The 12,022-nt window shown below is 37.2% G+C and overlaps 1 protein-coding gene across 6 annotated transcripts in view; it reads left to right on the top strand.

The window, feature by feature from the left end:
* Window positions 1–12,022, top strand: part of BICC1 (BicC family RNA binding protein 1) — a 342,816-nt gene that overhangs the window by 258,347 nt on the left and 72,447 nt on the right. For all 6 annotated transcript variants that reach the window (XM_077454137.1, XM_077454135.1, XM_077454133.1 and 3 more), the window contains exons 6-8: window positions 512–565; window positions 4,299–4,493; window positions 11,486–11,737. In XM_077454137.1, the coding sequence (XP_077310263.1) occupies window positions 512–565; window positions 4,299–4,493; window positions 11,486–11,737 (501 nt within the window). The remainder of the gene's footprint in view (window positions 1–511; window positions 566–4,298; window positions 4,494–11,485; window positions 11,738–12,022) is intronic.

Genomic DNA, 12,022 nt, shown 5'->3' with positions numbered 1-12,022 from the left:
AATGCTCATATGGCCCATGATGAAATGGAGTTTGGCACCCCTGCTCTAGATATTCTCTAGATATTCCCATTAGTCCATGTTGAATTCAATGTGTCTTCTGCTTATGGATGTGCTAATGATGGTTTTGGGCACTCAGGGCCAGTCTCCACCCAATTCCCCCTTCATGCAAAAAGTTAGCTGGAAAAGAAAGGTCTTATTGTTTTGTTAATAAAAAAATTTGCGAATAACAAGTGCATGCTGTAGTAGGTGGGTGCAGTGAAGAAGCATGTAATATGTACAGATATGTTATGTTCTTATTTCAGTTTGAGATGTTTTCAAGTCATTTTTGTACTAAATATTTGTGAAATTTTATATGCTACCATGTGTACTCCTTTCTTTGCCAGTAAATCAGACTTTTATCTGATTTTGAATAATTCTTGGTAGAATTCACTATGAATCTCATGTTAGATCTAAATTATGTTGAGTTGAGAGTTCATGATCATGATGAATTTTTTTATTTTTTTTAATATAGGTATCAATTGCAGGACAACCCGCTGGGGTAGAATCTGCAAGAGTAAGAATAAGGGTGAGTATTGACAAGGGTTTGAGCACATCCACTACTTGTCTATTCTGTTATCGTTTAAAACAATTTTTACTACAATTTAATAAGTGCACCCAAAAATGTTAAGAGTGTAAGGCAGGCCACACACAGTGGTAATTTCTTTCCTGTAACCATGGGTTGCAGAAAAATAAATTTGCATGATTCCCCACACTACAACCTATGCATATCTAACCTCCCAACACTTAGTGTTGGCAAACTTTCTGATTTAAGTTCTGTTGGCTAATCTTCGCCCCTTTCGAAATGTTAAATCAGACTCTTTCTTACCCTGTTTTAATGTTTTTTCATTAGACCAGCGTGACTGGTAGTAACAACAGTTGAACATTGGGTAAAGGTCTTTTTATTATCCCAATATACATGCACACACAATAAGCATCCGTACTCGCAACACTGCTATTACAGCCTGTAGGGTCCATGTGTTGACGCTGAATTTATTACCTGACAATCGAAAAATATTAGTCAAGTTTTTCAACCTACCTTGCTGAGCTTTTATCCTCCATTGGAAACGCATGGTTATATTGCAACTGTTTAACCATCTACACTGCCAGAACATTATCTGAAGATTTACAATTCCTAGATATTGCACAATACCTAAAGTCCTGATGATGACCATAAAAACTGGATAAGAATAGTAGATATTTGCAGTAAGACTCTGTACACGTGGTATTACAATCACTCTCTACCAAAAAGTAAAATGATTAGTGTTGGCCTTAATTCTTTAAGTTTCAGATAAATTACACTTTGTTTTTCCTGAGATTTACAGTACTTATTAAATTCCACCAAGCCAAGATTTAGGCTTGTTTCCGTGTACCAGTGCTCTGTAATGTCTGATTGGGCTCCTGGTTTCTTTGGCTTGATGAATACCATTGTGCTGTTTTGGAAAAACTCCCGTGAAAATGGTTTGGATGTTTCAGTGACATATTTCATACTTCCTTCATTGCTTTGTGGTTTTTAACTCATCAACATTTGAGACATTTTATGATTTTATAGCCCAGACTAAACCACCTTTCTTCAAGCAGCTCTTTCATTTATCATTTATTACTGATCGCGTGATGAATGCTAAAGTACACACTAGCAGAAGCACTGAAAGATTTTTTGCTTTAGATCTGGCATTTATATTGCATCTGAAATTCCTTGGACACATCTGTTACACCACATAAGCCATTCATTCAATCGTTAAAAAATCGGAAAAGAGGAAAATTACTACTTACACCATAAGGGAGGGCATACGCCTTCTGGTTGTGAATTTATATTTTTTCAGATTTTTATAAAGAATTTTATTCTTGCTGCTAGCCAGAAAAATGTCACTAGCAAAGGCCATTTTTCTGTAGTGTCAACATCAACCATAACATCTCTAAAATACATTTTGCATTTAGATGGAACCAAGGCAAATCCAGTGAATTCTGGAACAAATCAGCTGATGCTGGTGGGAAAAACACTATCATATCTGATAGTTACTTTAGCTCTTGTGCCCTGTATACCCTTTATGGACCAGAGCAATTTTTACAGTTCCACAATAAGCCTGTTTGGTGATATCTTTGTCATTATTTAAGGTAACAAGGTTATGCATGCACTCCTTTGTGGCAAACAAGGCTTTCTTCTGGCGATAACTTGCTAAAATTTATTTTTAAAGAAATCTGATCAAATTGGTGTTAACCTATTATGTTTTTTTCTCTGGAATAGTTACAATTTAAATGGAGTCAAACATGATGTTTCTGGTAGGAAGCCTGGCATTTTTTTTTGTCATGCAGTGTTGAGAAAATAAATTGAATGAAAATCTAAAAAAAAATTCATCCTAAAAAAGCAGAGACCTTGATGTGTTATTTATGGCTGATCAGTGTTAACAAGAGGTTAAATAAGAATACCTTTTATTTATTAAAAGAAAAAATCTTTCTCAGTCATTGAGGGACACAGGAAGTCTTTAACCCGTGGGTTATGATGCCCCTTCAGGTGAACTATACATCAGTAAAAAACTGTTAGCCATCACAAAATACATTTTTCCACAACCAGCAGGCTTTGGTTTTTTCCCAGTGTTCTCTGTAAAGTGGATATATTTTATTCCGCTCTGTTCTACTGTTCATTCTAAGACTTTTCAGCTGCTGGTAGATTCTTAACAAATACTGAAAAACCTAGAAGTCTTTCTATTCAGCCGGTAGCAGGTTTTTCCAGGTCATTTAGTAACTGTAGTTCTCTCTGTATTGCCCATTCACTTCGGTACGTTTCTCCAGTAATCTGCTGCTGCTAGTCCATTCAGGCCGGATAATGAAAATTCTGGAAGTTCCTCCAGTTAGCCAAGAAGTACAGGTTCCAAGTTTTTTTTTTTTACTTTGTTCTCCCTCTTTGATAGTCCTGCAGTCAGCAGTAACGCCCTGTTTTGTTCTAGTTTACACAGTACTCCAGCCCAGTATGTCTGGGGATTTCTTGTGATGCTTTTGGTCCAGGATGGAGGCAGTCCCTGGTGCTCACTGAGAGTATCTGGGTCTTTTTAGGTACTAAGGATACATGTGTTATTTCCTATAGTAACTTTTTCTGACCAACCATTTTGTGTTGGGAGTTAAAATTGTCCTTTTTATTCTTACACTTACACTTTTTATGCACTTGGCCACAACGAGGTGCTCCCCTTTATTTTCTGCTACAGGCTTTACAACAGAAATATTACTGTTTACTTTGCCCCTTCTTCCCAGCAGCTCTAAAAATGGACAGTATACATGCTCTCACATTTGGATTTGTAGATCTCCAACCTTTTGTTGTGCTGGGGATGGAGATTGTACCACCTGTTGCTCCTGCATTACTCCCAGAAGCTTGGGCTGGAAGAACAATTGAGGCAGAAAGTAGGAAGCGTTATGGCTGGAGGAGTTTTGGACAAGCTGCACAGGAAGAAATGTCTATGCGATCAGTCTGTTTTGCTTGGTCTTTACTACTTTGGCAATTTTTTTTTTTACTACTCTGGCAATTTTAAGAGCGTGGCTTTCTGTATGAAAATTATGTGCAGGACTTGGTCCCACTTGTTTCTTGTGTGTAGTTGATTTCTTATGGGGTGATTCCACATGTCTGTCGGAGACCACATCTGAACCATGCTCCACCAGCAACATTTTTCCCTTTTCTTTGCTAAATTAAACAGTCATTCTAGACTTCTCTAGTTCTGTTGGGATCCCTCTGCAATTCTATAATCGAATTGTAAGTCTAATAACTTGATGCACATTTTCGCTGGCAAGTAGTACACTTGCAAAGTACAAGGTGTATATATATATATGAACACCTGCAATGTTAAGGCAGTGGCTTCTACTTTTTGGGGGTTTTTTTCCCCAGTGTTCCGCCTTGTTTGAAAAAGAGATATTGAGTGTAATGAACGGATTCAGTCTTACAAAATAGTTATATGGTTATTCATGGGTTTTGGAAACTTTTGGAGAATTGACTCAGAGGGCCAATGACATTTACGCATACAGGCAGGAAGTGTTTGTGTGCCAAGATGTTTTCCACGAAGTGCGCGTGTATCGCAGTTCATTCTATTCTACAGCTTTCATGTGTGCGAATGGAGTTTGGAACAGAGTGAGCACATTTTGAAAGCCTGAACCATTTTTTTAAAGCGTTTTTATTTCCTTTTATCTGTAAAAGTATTGGTGTTCTCAGATTTCTTGCTCTGTAAAAAAAAAAAGTGATTCTACTTTAACTGTTATATACATGTGTTATTTTCTTACAGGAATTGCTACCTTTGGTTCTGATGTTTGAGTTGCCCATAGCTGGTATTTTACAGCCAATTCCAGATCCAAACTCCTCCACAATCCAACACATTTCCCAAACCTACAACATAACAGTTTCTTTCAAGCAGAGGTCCAGAGTGTATGGTGCTACTGTCATTGTGAGAGGCTCCCAGAATAACACCAGTGCTGTTAAGGTAATTGTCTTCTAAACAGTTTTATAAAAAAAACTTGCATGATAAAGATGTTTGAATCGTGCCCTCTGTCTGCTGTAAGGTTCAATTTGCAATCGCATTTCTCTTTACCCAGCTGTGAAAAGCTCTATCTGAAGGAAGAATTTCAAAAAATTATAATAAGAGTTCATGTAGTATAATTGACATATTGTAGAATTCCAGCTCTAGTTCTTAGACTATAGAGGGGGCATCAGGTGGTCTTTAGTGAAATTAATCTCTTGGCACACAAAAGATGCTAAATGTCTTGTCTTTTTAAATTGCTGACTCACTAAAATTTTTACAGACTTTTTTTTCAAATGTTTTGAAAATCTCTTGCTAAAGGACTTTTTAAAGTTCAAAATGTGCCTCTGGGCTGATTTTTTTTTTTTTTTTTTTTTTTTTTTTTTTATTGTAACCTTACCATGCTGGTACAGGGAATTGTCATGCCAAAATAAATGTGCAGCGGCTATGAAAGCAAATTTCAGAGACCTGTCCAGGCCAATATCTGAAAGGACAATGCACAAGTGTTCAATAACAACCAAATTAATTTTCCCAGTGCAGGTTAAAGAAAATAATTGAGATACTATCTCACTTCACTTCAGCTACACAGCTACAAAAAAGGCAAAAAAAAACTGTTTTTAGATAGTGATAGATGTAGTTTTCTTTCCTCGTAAACCCTAAAAATTGCTTTTAAATGGTCAAAATTTTAAATCCTTGTATTCATTTCTACATTGAATTTCAATGATTTTTAGCCTACTCCTAATAATTTTAAGGATCTTTAAGTGTGTCCATTTACAGCATGTGCATACCGGTGCACTGCTTGCCTACAGCGCAATTTGTATCTGTTTTTACATGTGGTTCCCAATTACTTTAACTTGCGTTTTCCAAAAGTGCATCGGTGAATCATGGCAGACTTTCATGGAAAATGCACAGAAGTCCATGGGAGTGAACTTTAAAACTGGATCAAAACCTATGGAGCTAATAAAGGGACTTAAAAGGACAACATATGTTATGCCATCATTTGGATGATAACTCAGCATATTTTTGGGTCTTTTTGGTATTTTGATGTGGAAATATTGCCATTGGTTAAACGCCATCACTGAATAAATTGTTTCCATCTTTGGTTATTGGAAGAAATCCATGAAATATTATTGCACATATTGGGGGATGTTCTACTTTACCACTTAAGTGGTATGTTATTGGATTACACAAGCTCCAAGTTTAGACTCATGCTTTTACAGTTTATCTTTGTCCCAGGGTGGCCGGTATCATGATCTTATATTGTTATGTTTGTATAATTACACAAATTTGCAAGACCAGTATAGGTGCCTTTGTTAAAATGGGAGGAGTTTTGTTTCCAGGTCAAGGATTTTTGGTGGGTTTCTATTAGGGATGGTAAACCACCATTTTCTATTTTTGTACCATAAATAGTCACCCCTGTGTTTTTATTGCATTTATATGTGTTCTGATATGTGTTTGATGCATTTTGCCCCATTACAGTACAATTGTGTGCAGAAAGAATGCTGCATGTTCTTTTCTTTTCTTCTTTTCTGAATCTGATCGCACTAGTGTCAAGTAGGCCACTGAAACCCATATAATCTACTGTCAATGTGTTTTTGACGCAGAAAAAAATGCAAAGGACTACATCTGATATCAATTGGCCCTTGTGGTAGAGTTTATATTTTAAGTGTTGCTGCCACATGCAATGTCTTTTTTTTTTTTTTTTCTTTTTTTTTTTTTTTTTTTTTTTTTTTATAGTTTCTGCCCATGGTGGTCCATAAACAGTAGCTTTTACCTACTAAGGACTTGCGATGACGTGGCATGGGGACCTTTTTCTCAGTGTTGGACTGGGGTGTAGTTACAAATAATGATTATATTAATCATTTCTGCAGAAAAGGGCAATACCATTTTTTTTATTTTAATTTTTTGCCAATGGCTAACGTTTTTCTTAGTACACAAATACATGTATTTATTTTAATAAAGGAAAAGGCAAAAATATTCAAGCAATATCACATTTATCTGTATTCACAGTTTGCCTCTTGAAATATTTTGAAAAACCTCAACAGTTTGCTTGAGTTGTTGTTTTTACATGTCTGTAGGTATTGGGCCCCTTTTTATAGGGGGGAGGCCAACTTTATTTGATTAAACTGTATAATGTGTGCGTAGATAGTAGACGTTCAAAACCTATTGTATAAATGTTAGTTCACGTCTTGTCTTAATTACAAGACTCAAAGTATTTGCCACTCCAAATAGTTGCTCCTTAAAGAAAATTCAGTTCTAGAGGTTTTCTTGGACTCTAAAACATGCCCAAAATGGGAATTTGGGAGCCTGGGATTCCACCTGAGCTTGCCAGTGGTCATCTATCAGACTTCAACTTTTCTTTTTGTTTTTTAACCTGCACTAGAAAAATAACAGTGGATTATCTGGTTTTAATACACCATAGGAAGAAAACTATAAAAAAATGTTATGACTGCTGCCCCTAAAATCTTCTAAAAGCTTCCCCATATGTCACCATTAGTTTCCCCTGCTCTATTCCTGTAGGGTAAATGTGTGATACTTGTGAAATGCATACTGAAGTTGTTTTCAGCTATGCACCTTTGTATACATTCCAGTTCTGCACAAATCCACTGCTTAAAACAAAATTCCTTCGCTTATTCCCCCCCTGCTCAAATTCACCCTTCATCACAAAGACTGGGAGGTCTCTAGTGATTTTTCACTTTAGATTATATACTTTTCTCCCGGCTAACATAGTAATACAAAGGCTCTAATGCCTTCTCATCCAATAAATACATAACATCAGTTATGTTCTTTGGATTATGTAAAAACAGATACTGTATAAACTGTCTAGTTTACTCAGTACTTCAACCCAGCCTTTAGCTATGTAATTATCTAAATCGGAACAGATGTTGAAGTTCTCATTTGTATGAATATGTTGAGCTGCTTCTTGTTTTTTTGGAATGTTATGTTTATGATTTTTAAGCAAAGTTTCCTCCTATTTATGCAGCAAATGTTAGTAATTGAAATAAGACATAAAACAGTAAATGGCTGTAAACAACCCTTAAGATGTCTTGGTAAAATATTTAATGTACTATAGCTTTAAAAACAAGCATGTAATAATACCACCCAAAAAAACAGATTTTGAGGGAAATGCTTTAACCACTTGAGTACCAGCCCCGTACTACCCCTTGTAGGGGTTGTGTTCTAATGTGCTTGACGAGGAAGGCAAAAGGGTTCATTTATAAGTCACACAGAGAAAACCTGGAGATGTGTAGTAGAGGAAGGTGGCATAAAATAGTAAAAAGAAAGATCTCTGGAAAAAATTAATGGATCTGCAGCTGATAATCTATTAATACTTTCTCTATTCACAAGTGCTGAATCTTTCCCCTCTTGAGGGGGCAGTATCTACCCTGTAAACAGTAACCATGTTATTGCTGTGATGACCTCTGACCACTTGCAACACAGCAGTTTCTGAGCAGATCGGCTGCCCGATGACTGTTTATCCGGTGCCATTTATGAATGGAGCTGGGTAAATGACCACTGATCAACTGTTTTAAAGACATTCCATGGTAGACAAAAGTTGAAAGTAGGCATAAATCTTGGCTGGCATTTAGTTTGATGGAGCACTCTATATTGACAATTGCCATGATTTCATTTTTTGTTTGAGAAAAAAAGGTTCTCAAATATTTTTCATACTTTTGTTGCATTTCCGTGATGCTAAACTAATGCAAGCTGTTTGTGGCCAACTCCTGTGTACATACACTCCTACTGTAAACCATTTCTCATGTTGGATTTCCTGATGGTGACATGGATGCTTTTATTTTTAGTTGAGCATGTGGGAAGGTAACAATACAGGAGAACGCATAGACAATGACAGAGTTTTCCCCATATACAAGAACAAGAAGCCCCTGAACAATTAATGGCATGATCAAAAGGAAGTGTTTTAATAAATGCTGCAGATTTAAAAGGAAATGTTTCTTCATTAATTTGTTAACACTTGAGATATTTTATTTACATAGAATTTAAATCTTTCTATAGTTCCCTTCAATGATGTTCTCTAAAGAAATGTTCACAAATGTATTCTTGAAAACCCAATCTGTTTGTTTAGTTTTTTTTTTTTTTTTTTTTTTACGTGTTGCTGCTTTTTATTTATTTTTTTTGCACTGAAAGTTGAGGTCAGCAGTCCACAAACTGGGGTAATATAATGACCATTCAAAAACCAGGTTGATTGATAAAATGGCAATTTGATTAAGTGTGTCGAAAGCCAATTTGAGGAAGAAGCAACATCTTTCAGTGAGAGCGGAGACTTGCTCCTGGAAGAACCATCTTGCTTCTTGATTTGTCTGCAGGACAGGAAAGAAAATACATTTCCACAATAGGACACAGATGGCATAACAAACTGTCAAGTTTTAGCCATTTTCTCTTTCCAAAATAAAAAGGGTAAAAAGTTGTTTGGCTTCAGATTTTTTATTTTTTTAGTCTCTTGTAGAATGTAGATTTTTCCAATATGCAGAGAATCATAGAATTAATGAATCATCGTCTGTAAAATGAAAATTCAATTGCTAAATCAGTCAGATCTGCACAAAAATATTCAGGAGATCAAAAAGTGATGAATTTGATATTCCCTGTTCAATCAAGTTTAACTTTTGCATTTCCTGCAAGTACTGAAAATCCAGTTTGATCATAAAGACTTAGATAATTACATAGTTGGTAAGCAGTGTCAATTTCGCCGACTAAAATATTTTTGTTGACTAATACTATTTTAGTCATCTAAAGTACAACTAAAACAATTCAGATAACTAAAATGCAACAAAAATTCTATGACATTTTAGTCGAAAGACTAAAATATCACTTAAGACTATGACGAAAACTAAACTGAATTTATATTACTAACATTTTCCATAGTCTTGTATATTGCATTCACGAAGATGCCCTTCTAAAAGTTTTTTTCTTTTTGTGTTTTTTTTTTCTTCTTTTTTTAATATCAACACTCCCTGCTGACACCACCAACTGTGGAAGGGAGCAGTGGTGGCCAGTCCATAAGGGGCACAGGGGGGCTGCCCCCTAATCTCCATGCGGGGAGCCAGACTCGTAGGTTTTTTGAGTTTTCTTTTTTTCTTTAGCATTTGATTAGAGGCTGAGGCTCTAATTGCCTTAAAATAGGTTGGGCTCGGGGTGCAGTGAACTCACCCACTTGATACACTTTTAATGCATGCAAATAGTCTGCTGGTCTTGCTTGCTGCAGCTTGGCATTGCATGCTATTGAGTCTGCCATCTACTAGGACCCACAGATCTTTTTTCATCCTTGATTACCTCAGATTCTCCCCTTAGTGAGTAACTTGAAATTTTAATTTTTAGCCCCCCCTCCCAAGTACTTCCATTTACATTTTTCAATGTAAACCTCATGTGCCATATAGTTTTATACCAATCTCAATTTAATTTATGAACACATTTCTTGTCAAAGCCTGTACGTTCCTAGAGCTTAGTGTCTCTTCTAGTGTTAGAAAAATATACATGGTCAGAGTAAGTAGAGTGCTTGGTAACCTCAAACAGCCAATAGGAACATTGTTTATATGTAAGAGCTTAAAAGAGCAGTCCAGCCAAAGCTCATTTGGCTGGGCCTCTCCTATGGATCACAGGAGTGCAATGTTTTGCGCTCCTGTGACCCGTTTTCAGCAGAGAGTGGGCTGATGTCCACTCTCTGCTGAAGTCACAGATTTCAGTCCAGGCACTCCGTCATCCTAAGAGCCAGTTCACACAGGGGCGACTTGTCAGGCTTGTTAGCCGCCTGACAAGTCGCATCCTGTTCTGTACTATGGAATCTTTCTAATAGGAGTGACTCGACGCTCCGACTTAGAAAAAGGTTCCTGTACTACTTTTGGGGCGACTTCAGGTGACTTGCATTGACTTCTATACAGAAGTAATTTTGCAAGCAGCCGCTGAAGTCGTGTGCAGGTCGCCTGAGGCAGTCACGCTGCAAGTCGTGCTGAACCAGTTTGAACCAGCTCTCACAGTAGAAAGTCTGGATATGCCAGGTGCTTGGACTGACACTCGTCTTGGCCTCTCAGCGAGCTGCTGAGAGCCTGAGAAGGCTCCCTCTGCCCCTCCACAGCCCAATGAGTGTGGAGGGAGAAGAGCAGACTGACAGTTGCTCTCTGCTCATGGAGCTCTGAAAACGGAGTCATCCACGGTGTTCATACAGTTTTTCAGTGCAGAGGTGCTGGGGGACACATGCAGCATCGGACCATACAGGGTTAGCATTCATTAGCTTTTTTTTTTACTTTTAAAAACTAACAGGATCCTCTATCCACACAAATGAGGTGGATGGAGGAATCTCCTCTACCAGGTTACTTCAGTCTGACAGCGACGACAGCTGCTGATCGGAAAATTTTACAACCTATCCATTTGACCAGATGATTAATAATTGATTTCCATCAAGCAGCAGAGGCCACACACTGATCGAAATTTGTCTGCTCCCTGATGGCCTTGCTAAATTTTGATTACTGTATTGCCAGCTTTAGAGGACAGCTAAATGGGATTGCTAGGAGGAAATACTGGGAGAACTGGGTAAAATGTACATTTCTTTTCTTATTCTCATGAGCCTTCCAGAGGTTCAAACAGCAGATAAAGGATATGAAGTAAAGAGATAAACTAATGTATTCAGTATGGTATGTGTTTGGATTATAAGGCTGGTAGGTCAGGTGCAGGAGCAGATATACTGAGGTCTGGGGACACCAAGCATATTATTCCCAAGCCTTGACTTGTAAAATCTTTAACATTGGCATGAAGACCAGGTAAGCTAATTTGTGCGTAAAAATGAGAATTAGAAATAATGCCTCCTTGGCTTTTCAAGTTCAAGGAGAATACAAAGTAGCACTATTATAAAACAACTCTGAAGTACTTTATAATGCATAGTATTTCTGGGCTAAACGGTTTGACAGATAATGGTCTAATCATTTATTTTATGCTGTTTTTCATAGGAAGGAACAGCGCTGCTGTTGGAACATCTTGCTGGTAGCCTGGCAAATGCCATTCCGGTTAGCACACAACTGGATATTGCTGCTCAGCATCACCTCTTCATGATGGGCCGCAACGGAAGCAACATCAAGCACATTATGCAAAGAACAGGTGCTCAGATCCACTTCCCAGACCCAAATAACCCTTTAAAGAAGTCCACAGTCTACCTCCAAGGCACCATTGAGTCAGTTTGTCTGGCCAGACAGTATCTCATGGTATGTATTTTCACAGGATTATGTGGTTTTCTGCAACCTATTTGTTTAATAAAAGTGTATATTTTAAAATGGTATGCCCTTGTGCAAGACTGTCTCTTAAAAAAAAAAAAAAAAATGAGCAACCCATTTCCTTGTTTCCAGTGTGGCATTTATGCTTAGTTAGCTCAATGGACTTGAAATGTTATGAGTAAATTTTGTGTTGTATAATACTGTTCCACTAGATGGCACTTGTAACCTATTTTTCCACACACACACGTGTGTGTGTGTGTGTGTGTGTATGTATAT

The sequence above is a fragment of the Lithobates pipiens genome, unplaced genomic scaffold (genome assembly GCF_037356315.1).
Source record: "Lithobates pipiens isolate NorthernLeopardFrog02 unplaced genomic scaffold, aLitPip1_a1.2 Scaffold_25, whole genome shotgun sequence".
Lineage (NCBI taxonomy): Eukaryota > Metazoa > Chordata > Amphibia > Anura > Ranidae > Lithobates > Lithobates pipiens.
Note: the sequence above shows the minus strand (reverse complement) of the source record. Positions and strands in the feature narration are given on the sequence as shown.